Source organism: Pyxicephalus adspersus, chromosome 11, assembly GCF_032062135.1.
Source record: "Pyxicephalus adspersus chromosome 11, UCB_Pads_2.0, whole genome shotgun sequence".
Taxonomy (NCBI): Eukaryota; Metazoa; Chordata; class Amphibia; order Anura; family Pyxicephalidae; genus Pyxicephalus; species Pyxicephalus adspersus.
The window spans coordinates 60,924,020-60,947,697 of record NC_092868.1 but is presented as its reverse complement, the minus strand read 5'-3'; the positions used below and the strand labels follow the sequence as shown (position 1 = coordinate 60,947,697).

The 23,678-nt window shown below is 47.8% G+C and overlaps 1 protein-coding gene across 7 annotated transcripts in view; it reads right to left on the bottom strand.

Annotated features, from left to right (window-relative positions):
- Positions 1-23,678, bottom strand: part of LOC140341477 (neurotrimin-like) — a 261,202-nt gene that overhangs the window by 50,785 nt on the left and 186,739 nt on the right. For all 7 annotated transcript variants that reach the window (XM_072427279.1, XM_072427285.1, XM_072427282.1 and 4 more), the window contains one exon: positions 3,248-3,480. In XM_072427279.1, coding sequence (XP_072283380.1) covers positions 3,248-3,480 — 233 coding nt within the window. The remainder of the gene's footprint in view (positions 1-3,247; positions 3,481-23,678) is intronic.

Below are 23,678 nucleotides of genomic sequence, written 5' to 3'. Positions count from 1 at the left end.
GGTTCGGGTGTATGGTACTGGGTCAGGTATATATTAGGAGGTCAGATGTATGGTACTGGGTCGGCTATATAGCAATGGGTCGGGTATATGGTAGCAGCCCAGAAAAAAGGCGCCGGGCAGTGTTATTGGCACTCGGCCAGTCGCCCAATCAATAAACATTTAGTGACCAGAACCAAACATTTGTTTGAAATAAAAGGTTTCTCCGGAAAGATGTGAGGAGTAAAATCCTTCCCAGAATGCCCTGCGCCTGCCATACTCAGTGGGGTGGGGGGGCAGAATTTGTCATCTATCCTGATTTCTGATCGGGTCGCTCTTCTTGCGGTAACACTGCCTGGAATGGCATCTTATGTATTATGCATGGCATTTCTCAGTACGCCTTATTTGCTTATGTATAAGTTCTTCTGAGCATCTGGCATGGCATCCCGAGCACCCGCGCGCTCTGATTCTTGTCACTTACCTCTATTCTAATGCCATGGCAGCTCATGAATCTATGACAATGCTTAGCAGGCCTGGAAGGCATTGTGAGCAGCAAGGACGCCGAGCGCTCTGCGTAAACATGGCAGAGGGTCAGAGAGAAGAGAATGAAGGACGTGGGGCAAACAGGGAAGCAAATAAAGGAAGACATGGCACACCGCTGCCCGCCGCTGCCCGCCCAAAGCCTGACGAGTCTTTAATGTGAGCCGTGCAGAATGGCGCTGTGTGTTTGGCAGCCCCCCCACCTCACTTCTCGCTCATCTTTTGTCCGTGAAACTAATGAGAAAGAAATAGATATTCAATGGAAAGATGGCAATCAGTCGCATCAAACAAAAAGCACGGAGCGGGCAGCGAGGGTTAACACAACAATGGCGCGCAGAGCTGGCACCGCCAAACGCTGGCCACTTAAACAAAGCGCTGTCATTATTTTTATGGGCAAGTTAATTGCCTGGCTGGCGTGTTCAGCGCAGTGATTGTTATTTATGAATTCTGCCGGTTTGGAGGCGGATTTGGGCCAGGAGAGGAGCCATCTTTATATCAGCTCGCGCTGGGCTCAGGAGGAAAACCGGGCAGACCACACAGTGACCGGGAACGCCCCATGGCATTGGCAGATCTGTGCTGTAGGGGTGGCACCGTGCTGTCACATACGTGTAACATGACAGTGACATACGTGTAACATGACGTGGACATACGTGTAACATAAGGTGTAACATGGACCTGTCCTCGGATGCCAACCTAAATTCAGTCATGTGATGTCTGACATTGATGACAGCAGCCCCCCCCCCGTGTTCAGTTACCCCCCAATCGACCATAGTCATTGTATGTGAGCATCACTGGAGGGAGCCTGGAGCAGCATTTTCTCCAGCAGGACTCTCCTTGTAAATCTTTATAAATCTGGCACCGTGAGGGATCGGCGGCATCTGAAGAGCCAATCAAAAGCCGGAAGACAAAATCAGACAACAGACTGTCAGTGCTCCCACACTCACCTCCCAAAGCTCCAATCATTAATGGTGATAACCGATTGTTACAATCTGATTGCTGCTATTGGTCATCGTCCTGTGGCCCCATCCACCAAATACATTGAAGGGGTTGTGGCTGCATTACAGCACTGCCGGGTCTGGGGATCACTTAGATAAGGGGTCAGAGACTGAACTGTGTCTGCCACATGCAGTGGCGTTGTATATCCCTGCACGGAGAAGTGGTATTATTGCGCTCTCTGCATTACATCGCCTGTGTGCGCTCTCCTTTTGTAATCTATTAGCTCGCTTTACAAAGGAGAAGATTAAATCTTTACCCAGCGGACGAAATGGCAGCTCTGCAGGACGCAGAAAAATTCCCCCAGAACTTTCCCTTATCTACGTGGGCCACGCTGCAGCCAAAATCAATGCGGCTCTCACTGTGGCCCCAAATCACCAGCGTCCACCCCCTCCCCCTTCCACCTCCACAGCTTCCATGCAAAGCCGCTCTGACCAGGTAATTAAACTGCAAACAATGGCCAAGGAGCTGCAGATTAGAAGAGGAAACTTATTTCCAGCTAACAAAGGGCCAGCTGATTAAAGGAAACCAAACAATCAAAAGGCCAGAAATGGGGGATGGGGGGGGGTAACATTACTCCATGTGACCTCCTAACCCCCCCCCCAATATGAGCAACATTCCCCGCCAATACTTATGTATTATAACTAACCTTTATTTGTATAGCGCCAACATAGAGCGCAGTGCTGTACAATACATCTATCTCCATATTTCTATTATTATTATTAAACAGTATGTATATAGCGCCAACATATTACACAGCGTTGTACAAAACATCTCTGTATTTTTCCTTTTAATATTAAAAATAAACTGTATGTATATAGCGCCAACATAGAACGTAGCGCTGTACAATACATCTCTGTATCTCTAGCTCTCATGTGAAGTGGTCAGTGGTGTAACAGACGGATTTGTTGCTGTTTGTTCTTTCTCAGTATACGTTGCAGAGTCTTCCACAAATTCCAAATCTTTACAATGGATTTGTCCCCCAGCCACGCTTCCTGTGTGGTCAGAATTTAATTGATGCAGCCATTCTGGAAATATAATGATACCATGATAATGCCTCCCACCTATACCGGGGCAATGTTGCTGCTGTACACTTTGCTCCTCATTGCCTTGCCACGTCTACCCACACGTCTATCACAGACTCCAGAGAGCTGCACATAGAGTGCGGGGTGATTTTATGACCACATAGATGAGGGCCGATTGCGTGACACGGATTGCGTGACACGGATTGCGTGACACGCCGCTATAATTATCCACCGAGGAGAAACATTGCACCTCACCGTCACACAAAGATTGGATTATTGAGGGCGAGGAAACAATACTGCCCGTCACCAGACCACGTGTGCACCCGGTGATATAATCCTTCAGAATTCCCACCAACATTCCAGGAGCTGGGGGTCTCATGATGCCACGCAATCAATGTTAAATTTAATGCCAACATGAGTCACCTCCTCCCACTCCGCCATCGCTGCCATCCCAGGAAGATACGGAGTACAGATTTGGTGGACACAATATGTGGCCAAGACATGAAAATGGTTCAATGAAAGGTTTAGCTGATACATCTCAGATTGGGTGCCACGGATACCTGGAGGTCCTGCACTCCCGTGGAACCAGTACCTTATCAGCCAGATTTATAGAGTTATATAAAGTAACGACCCCCCACACCCCCTTCATGTGACTTGGGGCGGACAAATGCTATAGATCTTCACCCACTACCAACAATAGTGGCCAGACTTACCTTGCACGATGAGGTGTACACGGGAGGTTTTGGGGTGATTGTCTGTCTGGACGGAGCACGTGTATGGTCCTTCATCATAGATGTCCACATTCTGGATCTCAATGCTGTACTGGGTCTTGGTGTTGGCCACCAGAACCACGCGGGGATCTATGGACCACTTGTCATTTCCAGTGTATAAGATGGTGCTGCGGTTCAGCCATGCCACCCGTGTCACTCGATTGTCCACCGCGCACCTGTGGGGAGAGGAGGGAGAATGAGTGTGAATGGAAGATGGAGATTTGTTATAGAGAACCACAGAACACGTGGCTGAGCTGACCACCCTAAGGAGGTCCTCTGACCCATCGACACACAGGACAGAACATCGCACAACACAAACATTGTACAAACCACGGAATACATCTAAGCCCCAATTCCACCAACACTCAGGAGGACACAGCAAGGTCGGTGCTGCAGCCAAACTCCCCCCGCCACGCTTGTGAGTGGGCTGGACAGTGATATGATGAATGGGATTGGTTGCTACATGCAGCACACAAAGTTTCACCAACAGCCAGAGATTGTTCCCCTGATATCTCCCATCGTCCAATCACCAACTCCGTGCACCAGCTCAGTTCTCCACATATACTGAACTGGATGGATGGATGGATGGGATGGAGGGATGGGATGGATGGATGGATGGGATGGATGGATGGATGGTTGGATTGATGGAAAGGACGGATGAAGGGATGGATGGATGGATGGATGATGGAGGGATGGGATGGGATGGAATGAATGGATGGGATGGAGGGATGAATGAATGGATGGATGGATGGATGGATGGGATGGTGGGATGATGGATGGATGATGGAGGGATGGATGGATGGAGGGAGGGATGGGACTACATAGAGAATAAAATGCAGAGCAGAATTCTCCCCAATGACTGACAGCAGGAAGGGATGAAAGATTCACAGGCGAGCGGAGTGACAGCCAGGTGGGGAGATGAAAACAGCACAGTGCTTATTTGGTGTGACAGCTGGAGCAATATTGTCAGCCAAGGAGGGGGCGCTACACAACACGCTGAGAGTTCAGGGGCCCTACAGCATGCTGGGGCCCATTTGCAGCCTTATAAACACTTTAGGGGCCCTTTCCGGATCTCAAAACAGCCCAAACTCCACCAAAGCAATGCCCCCCCCCCAGACTAATTATTGGGGTGTAATAAGGGATGAAGATTCTGGGGGTGGAAGAATGAGATTGCAGATCCATCTATTCACTGTTCACTTATTGGAGTGATGTGTATTAAGTTGAGTTCCCCTTTATTGACAGACTCACATACCAGGCCGAGGGGGAGGGGGGGATCTTTTATGGGGTCCCCGCCCTGGTAGGGACATTTATTCAGCACCCAATGACATCCGGCTGATAAATTCCCTCCCCGCACTCGCTGGATTTCTGAAATAACATTTCACAGCCGATTTCTATGAAAGATTCCATTTGAGCAAAAGGGATTTATAAATCTGATTCACTTTGCAGCAGCTTCATCCGGATTCATCAAATCACCTCCACCTGTAATGATGCCCAGTAATCACCCGGGACTCAGCCAATCACAGCTCAGAGAATAATAAACCTTTAATAGGAGATAAATATTCATCAGATGCCCCAACTTGTGTCTGCAGGGAGCCAAGCGAGGGGTAACCTGAGAAACCCGGGACCATGGCCAAATACCCCCACATACCTGCCATTAAGGAGAATAAATACCCCCACCTACCTGCCATTATGGAGAATAAATACCCCCACCTACCTGCCACTAGGACCACAAATCTGGAGGGGACACCAGTCACAGATGGGGAACCCGGGACCACGGATCCGGAGGGGACACCAGTCACAGATGGGGAACCTGGGCCCACAGATGTGGAGGTGCTATGAATCTATTAAACGTGGCAAGGTGAATGGCTAGCTGTAGGCTTGCGCTGGATTGGAGGCTTTAGTTCAGGTCTCCTCCCATCCCAGTCTGTACTATGTGACAAAGCTGTGTAAGTCTCTGCACTGGATGGGCTGATTTTATAGCCAGATGGTTTCTGTGACCCCCTCACCCAGGGGAGGTCACATAGCGCTCTCTGTGGCGGTGACAATTAGACATAATAGAGATCCACGGATTGCTGGCAGATGGAATGAAATTCTCTAATGAATGTGAAATAGAGAAGATTCCGGCACTTGGGGCCGCACCCTGCACCCCCGCACTGCCACTAGCACCTTAGGAGGGTGAGGGGACCACCACTGTAAATGAGTGAGATGGTATGGGGGGTGAAAGTGCGGGGGAGGGGGCCGGCACATAACGGGTGCATTTATAATTCTTGTTCCGGCGGCATTATAGTGCCCACAAAACTCTGAGAATCCAATTTAAGAACAGATTACCTCCTCGCTCTTACTTCATTTCCAGCAATTACATGTTAATTTCCATTGAAGCTCGCCTAATGCATACCAATCGCTGCCTCCACGCCTGACACACCGGGGGCTCCCACAATGCACCGGGGCAAGGCAAAGGATGAGAGCTGGCACAAGGGCACAGGGGGACTACAAGTATCAGCATACCCACAGGCTAGAAAGCAGTGGCTGAGGACTGACCAGGGGCAAAGGGTGGTCTCCCCTGTATCTCAGTGGTCTCAGAGAGATCCGGAACCAGAACAATATTCTGCTTGTCCAATGGGCCGGAAAGTGCAGCACCCCATAATGGAGCTGTAAGGAATGGCCGCTATGTGAGTCCTGCAATTCCAGAAAAGTGACACCCCAGACCAGCAGCAATGAAGGTGCATGTAGGAGGGGCAATTCATTGCAGTTGTCCTGCTAGGGGACCTCCCTTAATCTGTAAAAAAAAAGATGGCTGCCTAGATCACCTGTACAGCCCCGGCCACATTATTAGGTACACCCTCTTCGTCATTCCACCTGGCACAGATCCCCCAGGGCCCCGGAATCAGTCCTTAGTGATTTGTTCCATATTGATAGGATGACATCACACCTGCAGATTTGTGGCCTGCACCTCCATGATGGGAATCTCATCCACCACCCCAGGGGTCCTCTATTGCATGGAGATCTGGTGACTGTGGGGGCCAGTTGGGTCCGGTGACCCCATTGTCATTAAACCAGTGTTGGATGATTGGAGCTCTGTGACCCGGCGTGCTATCCTGCAGGTAGTGGAAGATGGGGACACAGCGACCATAACCGGATGAACAAGGCCAGCAACAATACTAAGGTAGGCCGGGGCATTTATAGCATGATGAATGGGTACTAAGGGGCCCAACGTGTGCCAACAAAATACCCCCCACACTGTTATACCACCAGCAGCCTGAACTGGTGACACCAGGCAGGATGGATCCATGATTTTATGTTGTTGGTGCCAAATTCTGACCTCACCATCTGAATGTCAGAAATCAAGACTCATCAGATCAGGCAAACTTCTCTTGTCCAATTTTTGGTGCCCCCGTGTGATTTGTACCCTCAGGTTCCTGTTCTCAGCAGACAGGAGTGGCCCCCGGTGTGATCTCCTGCTGCTGTACTCCATCTGCTCCAAGGTTCCTACTTGTTGTTCATTCAGAGATTTCTTATGTAGACTTCAGGGGTAACAAGGGGTTATCTGAATTACCAATCTGCCCATTCACCTTTGACCTCAACCAGGTATTTTCACCCAGAGAACTGCCCCTTACTGGGTATTTTTGTTTTTTCAGTCCCATTTCTTCCCCATTTCCTGTCTTCTCCTGTGTGATGTGTATTGGAATATTTATGGACTATTTATCCTCAGATAGTCGCTGTATCCCTGAAGATTCTATGAAGTTTCTATGAGATTCTAGTGATTGAGCTGCATCCGCTTCCTGCAGGTCGCATTCATAGCTGTGTTGGGAAGTAGACGGTGATGAGACACCCGAATATCTGAGAGATGACGTTCTGGGCAATTGTGAGCTCCATGATGGCGGTAACATTTCTGATAATGGATCTCAGATTACAGATCCGTCCTCCCATCCGCTAACATACTCCGGATCATGGCGGTGCTTGTGGCAGGGCCTCCTTTTAGCAGCACTGTTGCCACGCTCTTGAACTTGGCGTAGCGGCCCCGGTGCACTTGTCTATTGAGATGTTTGATGGCGGCGCTCTCATCCGTCGTCGCTCTATTCAGACAATCTGACGTTCTGATATCATTTCATCTTTGCTTCTATTGTGGAGCAGTGAAGTACTTTCCATCCCTTTGGGAGAGAAGCGCAAGGAAAGCTATTGCTGGAAAACTGCAAAGAGGCGACCACCGCTAAATTGCCTTCCATATACGCCGCATGCAATCCGGGCTGAAACAAAGACGCTTAACCCTTCATGGGGAGGAAAAGTCTCTTTGTATATGGAGGACGCAGAGAAATTCAGCTCGAGGTGCCCTAAGGGGAGGCAAAACCTAATTCCATATAAAGTGACGCCAGATCGCGATGGACAGATGATAACAAATGGCGGACACATTTCACAACCAGGACCCACAATGTGCTGAACCTCCAACTTCTCATCATGTTCTACAACCAGCTTTGCAGCAGCTAAGTCGTCTCAGGAAACTGCATCAGCCAGCATTCCAAGCTGCAACCAAGAGACGCTAAACCCCAGAATATATAAAGAGACAACTTTCATATACCGCCTGCAGTTTTCAGTCATGGGGTAAAATATAGGAATCCCTATAGTTTTAATGGACAATAATGTCCAGCACCTTTCTGGGGCCCTTTTATCTCAAGGGCCCAGAGACAGCTGCAGTTCCTATAGAAACACCATAAGGGGCCATGTCTTCACAATGATTCCTTGTGATTGATCTCAGCTGTCAGATGGGAAAACCAATCACAAGAGTAGATCTAACTATTCAGCCAATGAGACTGTTTCCTGGGATGGAAGGCTTTTGCAGCGTTATAGACGGAGATGTTCCTGCCAGTAGGACCCCCCAGGTCTGAATGATGAACACAAGTCACCTGAATACAAATGGCGATATTGGCTGCTGAATAGAGGAGCCACTTCCAGACCGGCGGATCTCTGGGGTTTCGGGTTAGGTACACAGGTCCGATGATTCTCGTCCAATATGAGCCTCACATTCGGGTCAGATGTGAATCGGTTCCTTTGCTGGATATAATGGGATTGTTCAGGCTGCCATGTACTGGAAGTGTTACAAGCATTGCAGATTTCATCACACTGAAATACAGAACCAGAATAGCAAAAAGGTGAGAAGAAGATACAGCCGGGAAATAAAGCAGCGGAACGCGTTAGCTTCAGAAGAGAAGCCATGCATTGGTCTGATGGGGAAGGGTGGTAAACTCTGCAAATTCATCATTTCATTAGTGACGGCAGAAAAATGCGGCAGCATTTCACCCCCCTCCCCAGAGGACTCTCCAATCAACGCTCATCACAGGGCCAACTTTCTACAATGGCCCCAGAAATGAGCGCGGCTTTCCCCCGGGGGTTGTGCACACTCTTTTGCTCCAAGATGCCCTCGGGTTCTAAGCGGTTTACCTTTTCTTATGGCAGAACACACTATGAAAATGGCACCTAATTACCCAGAAGGTGAACAGCTCACCCAAACTTGCTGATGCAAAAACTTCCACAACTGCCACCGTTCCTTCGCTTTACATTCCCCCAGTGCAGACCGGAGGCCACGGAGGATTCCTATGACGACCTCACATCACCCCATCAAGATGATCACCACATTATAGTCCCTGAATGAAAGCCCAACTTTAACCCTTTCACTCGGGATAAAACCACAAACAGTCTGGATATCAGAAGGAGCTTCCCAGCCTAAAGCTCCCCACCGGTTCCTCGTGGGCGGCGGCTCCTGGCCATTGGCCCAGATCAGACACAAGTGCTGCCCATGAGGTGCTCCAGTCATCCTGATGGTTTCATTTTATTTCTCCTCCATGGGCACTAAAGTAAAGGAGGAGCCCCTGGAAGGTGCTGGATTTATGTCTTAATCATTGTCATGCAAAGGGTAGAAACTGGGTTGGCTCTTCAAATTGTATTTCTCTTTTCTGCCCTGAATTGGGAGATTTTCTATACTTTTACAGCAAATAATTTGGGGAATTTGCCCTGACAATTGCCCCAAACCATAGCAACCAATCACCTAAGAACTGAGCTGATTGCAGTTGTCTGGTTGCCATGGGTTACTTCGAATGGCTTTATTAAAAATAGTCTTATAAAGGAAAAGCCGGATCCAGCCATGGCCCAGAGGGGCCGGGAGGGTGAATAATCAGTAAGGAGTGAATGATGTAGGGAATCTTCTCCATCTGACCAATGAATACGACCCCCCCCCCATCCCTGGTTACCCCTCTGTGGGGCAGAAGCTGTAATGTCAGTGGATGGAATGACGGTTCTGCCGCTGATTGATGGTCTGAATTCACTGAACATCATAAAGTTTCCTGCAGGGAAGATTCCGGAAGAGGGGCCACTGACCATACGAAGGAGGGGTGAAGACAAATGCTGGGGGCTCTTCGGAGGGCACAATTACCCCCCCCCCCAACTACCAGAATACGTCCATCTTCCTACAATCCAAAACCATAATTATTGTCTCCACCTAAATCTTTGCCGATTTCTATAATAGAGTGTCAGCTCCTCTGGTACAGAAACTGAATATAATCAGCTCAGTGTACAGCACTGTGGTATATGTCAGTGCTATGTAATCACATGGGGCACAATGGGGGATGATGTCCTGGGAAATGGCAGCCAGGAGTTAGATGAATCAGATTTGGCATCTCCTGGTGACGTCACACATATACATGGGGCCCCGAGACATGGGGCCCCGAGTGCAGCCTCCCATAGTCCGCCATCCTCAGGGTCTCCGCGCCTTGTACATGCATCAGAGTCTGTTCACCAGGAGGGGGCGCCACAAATGGCTTTAGTCAGAGGTCAGAACTCCACAGCATCCCCTTCCCTGCCCCCATCACAATGTTGGAATGGAATTGGGGTACAGGGAGATAATTGGGGTATAGAGTGATATTTTGGGGTACATGGTGATATTGGGGGTACATGGAGATATTTAGGAGATATTTAGGGTGCCGGCAGTAAATGTTTGAATAATTGGGGTACAGGGAGAAAAATGGGGAACAGGCAGTAATTCATGTTTGAATAATTGGGGTACAGGGAGCTAATTGGGGTACACAGTGATATTTGGGGGACAGGCAGTAATTGATGTTGGATTAATTGGGGTACAGGGAAATAACTGGGGTACAGGGTGATATTTGGGGGACAGAATTCTCCTCCCCAGTCAGTATTTATGGTTGTAGTGTTTGGGCCCCGGGCCCCTGTACTTGTAGTTAGGGGGTGTTTGTATTATTACAATGGTTGGCACCGAGATGATGGCACTTTTTCGGACTGTAATAATTCTCTATAAATGGCGTCATTCTCCGGCCGCCCGGCGCTCCCCATTTTCTGCTCTTTTTTTCTCCTATTTTTACTTTTTTCTCCTTCTGTCGTCTCCATGGAAACAGGAAGAAAAGACGGGAAGAGAAGACGGAGAGAAGAGGAATTCAGCTGGATGAACCCATTGAGTGCCGGGCATCGTCCTCTGCTTGGCACTGCCATCAGCTGGGGGGCAGAAATATCAAAACACAACCGTACAGGGGCCACACGCATGCCAGGGAGGGGCCATGTCAGCATGGGATAATAATCTCTATAGATTGAAGTTCAGACTGTTTACCTCCCAAGGTGAATCATCATCTTGTAATTCACAAAGAAGGAAGGAAATGGTAAAAAAGGTTTTCTTGTATTATACATGGGACTATATGTGGCCCCATTCCTTGCCGGCCCCAGGAATCCCCCTTTAATTGTATTAGGACAATGTCTTTGCATTCTATACGGGACTATAAGTGGCCCACATTCTCTTTTGGGCCCCCAGGCAGCCCTCCGGGCCCCGTATTATGACGCTGTCGCTGTTTGTATTGCACAGGAAGACCCCGGTATCTTGTAGTGATGTAAGGGGGGCCCCCGCAGAAGCAGCCAGGCACATGTCAGTCACATCACAGCTCCGCTCAGACGCAGCACAATGATTAGCGCAGTCAGAAGATGAAGAGCAGACAGATCCCCGGGGAGAAATCTGAAAACATCATTATCCTGCAGATTCCCCGCTCATTCCTGGAGCCAACCAATCACAGCTCTGCAGAATCAAGCCTGGGGAGCGCCATGTGACCGGCCTGGAGGAGGGGGGAGGACTAACATGATGCAGCTACTGACCCCCCCCCCCCCCCCAAAAAAAAAAGAAATGTCCACCCAGATCACCGGTCTGGGGCAAAGACTGGTGGGGGGCAGAATTCATCTCATTCTTCTCTCATTTGTATATAAAGGTGCCAGACCAGAAATCACTGAAAATACAACGGTTCCATGTGTCAATTCCTGGCCCTCCAGCGTCAACCCGGGGCCCTACTCTGTATATCTGGGGCCCTGCTGTGTCTATTCCAGGCCCCCCAGTGCCTATTTAGGGCCCCAAAGTCTCTTTGGGCTACTAGTGCCATACTGGGGGTCTCTATGGCTCCTGTGGGCCCCTGTGATTCTTTTGGTGACCTCCATGTCTCTTCTGTGGCCCCAATCACTGCAGCATATGGTGGGGTAATATCCCTGACAATAGGACGCAGCATGGAGCCATTCTTCCTGCCGGTCACATAAAATTACATTTATTGCCCCCTATGCCCGCAGGGTGACCCCATCAGATGCCAGAATTCGGGGGTTGGCAGACTGTAAAGAGGCCCCATGTATGCAGCAATATAACCGCCATGTAAAGGAAACGATTCCCAGCATCACATGACAATGTCATCCAATCAAAGACAGTGCAGAATGTACGCCACATGGTGAGGGGGGAGCAATGGGGGGGCGGGGAGATGGGCAATCGATGGGGGAGATGGGCAATAGGGGGCGATGGGGGAGCTGGGCAATAGGGGGCGATGGGGGGAGGAGAAGGGATGGGGGGGGGGGGGCTACAGCAGGGTGAACACAAGAAATGCTTTAAGGTTTTCGGATGACACAAACCATCGGAGAGATGACTGAGTACAGGATGACGCCACCATACGCAGTGGCATTGTGGAATCCCTGAGCTGCCTGATCTACAATAACATTTCTCCAAACACTTTCATGGGGACAGGCCAATCGTCATCGATATTTCAGGTGGGCCGAGCCCCCCCGTGTGAGATGCCCCCAATGCCAGTCTTGTCTCAAGTAAATGAAATATTCAGATGGGGCAATACCTCCCATTTATTTCTGCCCCACCCCAGCCGAGGATGGCAATCATTGACCCCTCCCATCCACCCTGTCACCCCCTGACAGTGACAGCAACCAATCAGGTACTGACTGTAGAATCAGAAGGTGTCAGGGCGCCTCTCTGCCGCAGTGCAATGCCACTGCCATCATCCCCACAAACATGTAATGCGCTCAGCATTTATCAGCCTTCCAGCTGCAATTCATTTCCATCGCAAGATTTCATTAAATCCGTCATTTCACAAATGATCCCTCTGATGCGACGCGCTTATTACAATCTGCCGGCCAATTTATTCTCCTTGGCGTCACTTGTCATCCACAAAATGTGATATTTCTCCGGTAAAATATTGGAGGGGTGCAAGCGGGAAAGACTATATAGTTATCGCTTAAAGGAGAACTCCGGAAACCCAGCAAATCTGTAAATAGGCTACCTGCTTGTTCAGCCAGTCTGCAGATTATGAAAGCTCTGCCAGTCAGCAATGCTGGGTGTCCTTGACCTCACTTTCCCCTACTGCAGGTAGCACAATACTCTTTGGTCACTGTCCCACCCCTTGCCTCTGATTGGTTTGAAATGACAGCACCTGGAACTTGTGCAATATTATCAGATGAGAAAGGTTACATCTGATTGGATAATAAGGCAGCCAATGAGAGTTGGCACAATGTAACAGGGAAGGTCTGCTGCTATTGGCAGGTTGTACCATGTGACTGTATGGAGTCCCCCCGGTATATGACATCTCACACTTTGCCCATACAGCTCTCACCCACCAGGGCCCTGAGATTCAATCTGACTCTATTAGTAAGATCCCTACGTGACCCCAATTACCTTCTGCCCCAGCAGACCGGCACTAAATGTTTGGGCGCCCTGAAGGAGTGAATCAGCATAACAAAAGGAATTCAATGGCTTTGCATGAGTCGGAGTCATTATAATTATTTCATGGAATGAGGCAGGGAAGTGACATGGGACCTATGGAACCCAATAGTCATATTCTACCTGCCATTCACACAGCGTGGCCCCGGGTGGCTCCATGGTACCCCCACATATACAGACATGATGGCTGATGATTGTCCTTCACACACCCGGGGCGGAATGGTTCCCACATTTCCCCATTGTTGTCCTTCCAATGGAAGAATGCTCCAGTTCCAGTAACAGCAATCACACGCTGGACGTACAGACAACTTACACCGCAATGTATAGAGCGCGTTCACTGTGCGCAGAATATATAAACGTATGTGCAAGGAAAACAATGGCTGCATGACTGATAGCAGCAGCTGCACCCCACTTACCCCAAAACTCTATTCAGGGTCACAAAATACGGAATACACCGCTCAATAACCAACAGTGAAAACAACAAATATTCATATCTGTAAAGCTACACATACTGGATCTTTTCACCCAAGATGAATGTTGCATGTGTATTGTTCCCCTGATGGCCGGGTGGGGTGCAGCGGGGTTCCTCCAGCTCATCATTCCCCATTGGGGGCTGGGTTTAGAGTGAGCAGTGTATGGCGAGATGAGGGGCCCCACATAACGGGGTACACGGGATTTACTTATTTTACTTACACCGAGCACTCCAAATAATAAGTTTGGGGTTGTGAACTTTGTGGAAGAACAATATCCGCCTCTCAGTTCCTAATATTGAAGAATGTTTATTAGCAGATTCACAGAACTCTAATGAAAGTGATTATTCACCATGAAGCCATCGGCCCATTCTGACATTCCCGGGGGGCTCTAATAGATCTGGCTGCTAGGAAATGTTTTTCATCACCAGGTTTGGCCCTCCGACACCGTTATGTAGCTACAAATTCCTTTCAGGCCCGAAGCGTTGTAAATTGTGGTGACGATCTCCATAGCGCTCGCCGGTTATATTTAGAACAAGCCAATTACAAGATTTTGGCTGAGCTCCCTATTAATAGTGAAGGAAGAGAACGCATAAAGCTCGGCAGGACTTCTCCGATCAAAGCGCCGGGATGGCGGCTAAGTGTAACACTTATTTCTGTGACCGGAGAGACGCACAGCGAGAAACGTTCACACGCAGGACTGTGACCGGGCGCAATATAATCAGGGCTCTTCTCAATATCAGCCAAATATTTAATGATTGTCGCTCGGCTTGGGGCAATTATACTTTTCATTATATCTGCCGCAGAATGTTCCAGCACTCTGAGAAAAAGATCATTAACATGGCCGTGATGGAGGCGATTCAAAAGAGTGAGAATGTCTGCAGTGACGCTTCTGTAAAGAAATTGGTAATAAAGAACACAAAATATGAGCTGGGGGGTTTCCAAAACAAGAGACTGAAAAGGGGAACACCGGCAAGGAGTCAAGGTCACATGGTCAGAAAGCTGCGAAATGCGTAGTGGTGTAGATTTGCTTTGTTGGCCACTTTGATACCTTTGCTGAGCAGGGGCCCTCCGCCATTCTCCGACTGGATTTTACACATCCAATAAGCAGATTCATTGTTGGCCAATCAAAGCATCCAACCCTTCTAGGTAGCACACATGGCAGATCTGATCCGGTGTATAGAACGAAGCTCCCGACATGGGGTGAAACCATCAAAGTCCAATACAACTAGAAGGCAGATGGAGAATAAAGCAGCAATGTCACCATGGTGTGTTGGGATATTTATGGGGGGGCAGTGATACGGAAACACCCAGAAAACTTGCTCACTATTTGTCGGCAAAACATAAAATGGCGGCTGAAATATTTGCGTCTTCTCTGCAATATCTGAACCAAATGGAAAGACAGCGAGGAATGATGGGCAGACGGATAGAATGTACTTGGCTCAGATATAGGGAATCAGACTGTATGGGCGCTCTGCGGGCATTGTGAATTTCCCCAGCAATGTCTCCTCAATGTAAGAGATACCCAGAAAGAATTGGACAATATCCCCAGTTTAGGGTGGGGGGTTCAGCTAAAGTGGTCCAAGAAGTTTGTAATCTGTATTTCCTAAATCCAAACACTGAGTGAAAGAGGGAAAATCTGGTGGATGGTTCTGTTCCCAGGAAATTCACTATAGCAGCCACCAAAATAGCACATTGTGCCAATAATATGTACAAGGCTGGGGCACTGGAGGCGGCACAAATCTTTCATTACCAGCTTGTGGAATCCATTATCTTTTATTTTCACAATGGTGACACACTAAGGAAGTAACAGCCCCATGTTTAGGACTGAGGAAGCCATGTCATTACGTTATTAATACATATATATATGATACTGCTGTGTATAACTTCCTTCTGTGAAGGGATCATAGTGGTGTCATAAAATGTTACCAATCATCACACAATTAAGCATTTGAGGATGAAAATGTACAACACAAGTACACTCCATTCCCAGGTGTCATAGTGCGTACAGGAAAAGTACAGCAGACGGCCCCAACACACCGCCGACTCCATGGAGCCCCTTCATACAGAGGATATCCATCTATCTCATTGCCGGACATAAGACTGAAATCCCTACCGGCCACATTTGGCCCATTTTAGGGTAGGACATTTACCCCAATAGCACAATTGCCACCACCAAATATAATTGCCAGATGGTGATATCTGGCAGAGAACAAAGCGGAGATCATAAGTTCCTCGGCCTGGATAAACCCAAAAAACAAACTTGAGTACAAAGGAGTCACAATGCTGCAATTGTGCAGATGAAGGAGAATTCTCAAGAAAGAAGAAAGGTGTCGACCCCAAAAACAGAGATCTGCACTGCAAGCCGGCTGCCATTATTGTACCAGTCAGCCATGGCTGGGGCCACCAAATGTCTTTATACAACCCCATATGGGTATCACCCTGAAAAGTGACCCTGACACACGGTGGATTGTGGAGATGGTTGGGTGTGGGGTAGCTCTTTACAATGTCCCGGGCACAGCTGACACCCAGTATATATGTCTGGCACTGTTATAATGGAGGGTCTATAACAATGTTAGGATTTTTGTAATATTTTGGGCAGTTGTCCGTAAAAAAACAATTAATTTTTGTTTGGCAGCTTGGGCCGTCCTCCAATCACCCAGATCATCGTCTGGCCAGCGCGGCCCCATCTGGTTAATTTCACAGCTGCTAAACTACAAATTGTCTTTATGTGCCCAGCAGTGTGTGCCCGCCTGAACCAGCCGTATGATAACAGAATGGAGGATGTGCCATGGACACCAGGGATTCACCCATGACAAAGAATCACAGGTACTGCTGATGAAAGTTCAGAGACCATCCAGCTGGGGAGCAACAAGAAAATATAACACACAACAACCCCCTAATTAGCTGCAGGACACTGAAAGAGAAACAACAGTCACCAAAACCGAGAGCCACCACCCACTGACACCTACAGCCACCACCCACCGACACCTACAGCCACCACCTACCGCCACCTACAGCAACCACCCACCGACACCTACAGCCACCACCCACTGAAAGCAACCACCACCTCATTGACACCTACAACCACCACCCACTGACACCTACAGCCACCACCCACTGACACCTACAGCCACCACACACTGACACCTACAGCCACCACCCACCAACACCTACAGCCACCACACACTGACACCACCCACTACAGCCAACACCCACCAACACCTACCCACTACAGCCACCACCCACTGCCCCCTACAGCCACCACCTACCGCCCCCTACAGCCACCACCCACTGACACCTAATGCTTTATTTTTGTACAGTTTCATACAATGAAATGTTAATTGTTAATAAATTCAATTCACCTATGTGTTAAATTGGAGGAATTGGCCCTGTTTATACAATCGGGGGGTAGTGGCATCCATTGTGTTACATTGGAGGACAGGTAACATCTACCATGAGTTTTTTTATTGCTGGTCAGGTGAGATATACCATGTGTTTTTATTGGAGGACAGGTGAGATTGTGTTTTTATTGGAGGACAGGTGAGATCTACCATGTGTTTTTATTGGAGGACAGGTGAGATATACCATGTGTGATTTTATTGGAGGACTGGAGGGATCTGGTTGGTGTTTGGTGCTCTGAAGTTGAAGGTTCTGATGTCGCCGTCTCATCTTCTGATTATTTATTATGGCCAAACTCACAGAACTAGCTAAGGAAATACAATTGTATAGCTAGACATTATAAGTCGATGTGTATTTACCTGGATTTCCACCTTGAAACCGATGCCAGTATTTGGAATGTGGAGTCAGCGACGTTCCTATAACTTATATTCTTTTTACTTTATGTGTCCCCGGGACTCTCCATCAGTTCTGCAGCTGTGGTTCTTTCAGTGTTCTCTATCATATGAAGTATTTTCCCTCGGCGAGGTGCACAGAGTGAAATATCCCTCCATATAAAATAATTAAACTGTATAAATTGATACAACAGCCCGGTGGGTAAAAGGAATGGGCTGCGGATAGTTTAAATTAAGCTTGGCGAAAGATCCCGATAACGAGCGAATGGAAATGATATTTCATCGTTACATTTGGATGATTAATGCCTCCCCCAGCCATACTCTTCCCGGAGTATTAATGGGAAAATGTCGTCAGAATCAGGAAAATCACAGCAAATCCATGGAGCGATATTACAGCCAGGAGATCATCACTCAGCTCTGAGAAATCTGATGAATATGAACTAGAAAACCACTTCCCACACTGAGGGATAAAACGGCCAATCATAGCCGAGACGACTATTTAACAATGAGAATGAGAAACGCAAACTGCACATTATTGGGGTCAGAGGTTAATGAGAAGAGAGAATCAACGGCCAAATCAGGGAAACAAGAAGAACCGAATCTGAAGAGGAAATGGAAGGGATGTCAGAACTAATTAATAGCAACAATCATACAAAACGCTGCCGGAGGACTCTGCTCCTTCCTCTATAACTCTCTTCTCCTGAAATACTCTGCACTGCTGGAGGACTCTGCTCCTTCCTCTATAACTCTCTTCTCCTGAAATACTCTGCTCTTCTGGAGGACTCTGCTCCTTCCTCTATAACTCTCCTCTCCTGAAATACTCTGCTCTTCTGGAGGACTCTGCTCCTTCCTCTATAACTCTCCTCTCCTGAAATACTCTGCTGGAGGACTCTGCTCCTTCCTCTATAACTCTCCTCTTCCTCTATAACTCTCCTCTCCTGAAATACTCTGCGGGAGGACTCTGCTCCTTCCTCTATAACTCTCCTCTCCTGAAATACATTTAGTAGTCACATCCACATGAGCTGCAGAAAGTTTGGACATTTATTACAATTATTTGGCAGGTTCTGCTGTGACATTTACGCCTCTGTTGGGGAACAAAATGGCTACCAGGAAGCACAGCGCCATCCAACCATTAAAGGTAATTTCAGTCCCAGCAGGAGGGTTGCAGATTTCAGGCCGCGTCGGATCCTTCTGACATGGCTATAAATAACAATACGGGAAAAGGGACATCAGCGGAGGACAACATGCGACAGTCGCTGTGGATCACATGGAGGAGTCTCCAAACTATTTCTTATTCCTCTCAAGTGGAACATTTTTGGATATTTGGTAAAAACCTCCAAGGTTGCGGAGTCACCATTACAAATGTGGGGAAACTATGGGGCAACCTTATCATGCAAGGGTTCCTGAGGGCTCCTAAAGCTCTGCCTGGGGGTAAATGGGGAATATTGTCTAATGCCAACCAATGCTGGGGGTCACTTCTACCTTGAGCACTAATATTGGAAGACACAATAACATGGATTGTCAGCTTTCTGTTGCTTGTCACATTCCATATTTTGCTGCATGAATTGCTATGTGCACAGCCGGGGATTCCGCAAGACTTCCATTGGGTTCCTGCAATGTAGGAAGGCTGCTATAGACATTATGAGGCTCCCAGAAAAGGCGGTGTTACCCTTTAACAGAAATGCTCCAACCAATGATGAGGCCCCGAAGCTGCAACGTTTATGGGGACAAATGAAAGTTGTGTAGCAGATGAAGTGGCAGCAAATTGCGGCCGGGTGATAAACGCCTCCCAGGCTCTGAGCGCAGTTTGGCCCTCGGCAGACAGATGAGATTAAGGCCGTTTAATTGATTTGTAAGTTCCTAAAGCCGAACAAAAGAAATATACATGAAAAATGAAGTCACACGAGCGGAGACTATCAGATCTGTTTATAGAAAACACTTCTTTAATATACTCCAATCGGTGCCACGCTCAGACTGACGAAGAACAATCTCAATTAAACGTTGTTTAGACATTTAAACAAAGAGGGAAAAAAAAACCAATAAAGTGAAACAAACACGGAAATGTCAATTGTTTCATTTGTATTAATATTCATTGGGGATATGTTGGCGGGAGATAGCGACGGAAAAGGTTGGAGCGACGGATGAAGGCAGAAAATGTTTTTTCATCAGCTTGGAAATTTCATGCATTGCAGGGAGGGAGTAAGGAAATGCTTTAAAAAGTCAGCAATTACAATATGTTAACCTATCACCATCTACAATGAAATGGGAATGTCAAGAAAAACATCAAGCTTGGGGCAAAGTCACCAAAACTTGGAATAAGAGGGACTGCCTGCCATGACCTATGGAGGAATATGGAGCCATTTATATTAGAGCTTCTACCCCCTGCCCACCCCTGGGGCAGATATAATACCACCAGTGCCCTCTAAACAATGTCACTTCAATATTCCAGCACATCATCAGCCGTTATGGTAAAAGTTTCCATGTTCATGGATTGTCCCCCGGCAAAGTGCACAATTTTATGATTGTTAGGATGGGGAAAGAAGCCAGTTTGCAGCATGCCCCAGCACCTTCCTGTCTGAAGCATGAAATGTCCCAGGTGATTAGTTCTAGCGCACAATATGCCCTTGGTGCCGTGTCCAGGGGTTCAGCGTGGCCCTGGTGCCGTGTCTGGCGTGGCCCTGGTGCCGTGTCTGGCGTGGCCCTGGTGCCGTGTCCGGCGTGGCCCTGGTGCCGTGTCCGGCGTGGCCCTGGTGCCGTGTCTGGCGTGGCCCTGGTGCCGTGTCCGGCGTGGCCCTGGTGCCGTGTCCGGCGTGGCCCTGGTGCCGTGTCCGGCGTGGCCCTGGTGCCGTGTCTGGCGTGGCCCTGGTGCCGTGTCCAGCGTGGCCCTAGCACTTCTCTCTAGCTCACAGTTGTTTTTCCCTTCATACATCCAGCTCTGGGGGGCAGAAAGGTTCTGGGGCTGTGTGGCTCGGGCTCACGGTGAGGATTCCCGATATAACTGATCTTTCAGTCTAACAGACGTTACGGTTTGTTTAGTGGCACTTTTAGAAGTGAGAAAATTCTTTGCAGAGAGATCTTTCCCTGAACAGTAAAAACCTTCAATCATTTATGGAAGGTGACCGTGCCGGATAATACGTAGAATATGTAAAACATTAAATTGTTTATCCGATGACCGGGAAATCTCTCCATAAGGTGATCACATTCTCCTCCTATATCTATTAATACACACAGCAATTATTTAGCCAAGAGAATTCCTAATAGCGGTGATAAATGATTTGTGTAAACTCTGCAATCACTTTATACGACTCTAACAAATCAGATAATCACTGCCAATCTCCATCAGCAAACATTCTTCTGGAATATTTCGGAAAGTTCTTCTCGTGTATGACTGGATTGAGCTGAGGGCCCCTTCTTGTTGGGGTAATACATATATGATGAATTATCTGCCAATGCACCACAACACACATTACACCCGCACTTGGTTTTATAATGAAGTGCTGCAGTGCCCTGCCTGGGTGCATTGGAAAACCATTGCATTGTGTTTCATGTTGTGCTGCTGCCTTCAGAAAACTGCGAGGAAAACATGCGTAGTTACTGCAACGCTGCTGGGAACAAAGCCTGAATGTGTGCATCTAGCTGTGTGTGTAATCTGGGAGTCAGTGTATACACCTCTATATATATATATATATATATATATATATTACACACACACAACTCTATACACACATATACACTTCTATATACACCGATCTATATATATATATATATATATATATATATATATACACACACATATATATATATATGTTACATACACACACACCTCTATATACATATATTACACACACACCTCTATATACACTTCTATATACACCTATCAATATATACACACACACACATATATATGTTACATACACACACACACTTCTATATATACATATATTACACACACACAACTCTATACACACATATACACTTCTATATACACCGATCTATATATATATATTACACACACACACCTCTATACACACCTATCTATATACACACACACACACATATATATGTTACATACACACACACACCTCTATATACATATATTACACACACACCTCTATACACATATACACTTCTATATACACCTATCTATATACACACACACACACACACATATATAAATATATTCCGTGATATAATGTGCAGCTCTCCAATGTGGACGCAATAGGCGAAGATTTCTGACTTAATTTTCCCAGAACAGAATACAAAGACAATTTTCAAGGATAAAATGACATTTTGGATTTACAGCACGGAGTCATTCCGCTCCAACAATGGAGGATAATCATCACTCAGAATCCTGGGAGAGAAGGAAGCCTGAGGATCTGTACAACTAAACATTTATCCTTCATCCCCCAATAGAGAAGCATGGTGCCAACGGCTTGTGGTGCCACCCTGGGATAGGTGACATGTTCATTACCACTTGTGTCACATGACTACAATGGACGGTTTAGGAGCCACCAAAATAATCGGGATACACTCCAAGAACAGATACCGAGAATACACTGGGGTACAGGACAAGAGAAGTAGTACTGTGCAGAGTCCATACATAAGGAACAGATACTGAGAATTACACCCGGGGTACAGGACAAGAGAAGTGGTACTGTGCAGAGTGCATACATACAGAATAAGAACAGATACTGAGAATACACTGGGGTACAGGACAAGAGAAGTAGTACTGTGCAGAGTCTATACATAATGATACTGAGAATTATACTGGGGTACAGGACAAGAGAAGTGGTACTGTGCAGAGTCCATACATAAGGAACAGATACTGAGAATTACCCCGGGGTACAGGACAAGAGAAGTGGTACTGTGCAGAGTCCATACATACAGAGAACAGATACTGAGAATTACCCCAGGGTACAGGACAAGAGAAGTGGTACTGTGCAGAGTCCATACATACAGAGAACAGATACTGAGAATTACCCCAGGGTACAGGACAAGAGAAGTGGTACTGTGCAGGGTGTGGCTTCTGAGCTGCAGGCCGGTCTGTGCTCCTCTCTCTCCGATGTTTGTCTCTAGCCCGGGGTTGGGCTGCCCTGGGCGGGGAAGTTCCCCAGGAAAGCCCCAGGCTTCTGGGCCTAGTGATGGATTCTCGGGGTATTGATATGAAAGCTGGGAAATGTCTGATGTCTGCCATGTGAAGTATGAACATGAATTGGATGAACCTGTACAGCAGATGGGAGGTCCAGGAAAGCCCAGTAATGGGGCAATCAGTGCAGCCGGGTCCGAGCAGTGTTGGGGCAGCACAGAAAGCTTTGCCCACCCCACAGGGGGCGACTCCGAGTCCACCCCACAGAGAGGTGATGGCGGGGCAGCTCCGGCCCAGCACAGTGCGGCCATTTCTCAGACCCCAAGGAAGATTTCCTTGGAACAAAAGACAATAAAGGAGAATTTGAAAGTTTTGATCCCCACCGACCCGGTGCGCTCAGCCCGCCTGAAAGCCCAGCAAAGTAAAATCAGCGCTGAAAGTACAAAAAAGCCAACAAATGCGGCTCCGGGGGCCCCATCAGCCCAGAAATCCTCCCAGCAGTACAAAGCTCCGGCCTGAGATGGGTCAGTGACCCACAAATCACCGCAGTTCCATCCATGGCCTGTGAGTGGGAAGGGGGCAGCGCAGCGTACCAGGGAAAGGGACTGACATGGCTTCCAGTCCATCTGAGGGCCCGGCAGAGGTGACCGGGCAGAAAGTAACAGCCTGGGCCTAGCACAGAACATTCCGGCCCTGGTAAAAGAAATGGAAACCCTGAGGACAGCAAAGAGAATATTCCAGAAGCAGATAGAGGGAATTTATAAATCCCTCCGGGGGGCGCTGTATGACAACAAGGTGAAATCACTGGCTATGGAACTCGCTTCGGTGGTTGGAAAGATCAGGAAGAGCTGGGGCCCCATAGGAGAGACTTCTAAGAATAAAGATCCAAGGACTGAGGAAGCCACCAGTATGCCATGGCTAATCTGTGTTACAGCAGCCAATATTCTCCTATAAGACCGCTCTGAGGATAGTAACCAGGGAGACTCTGCACTATCACCAC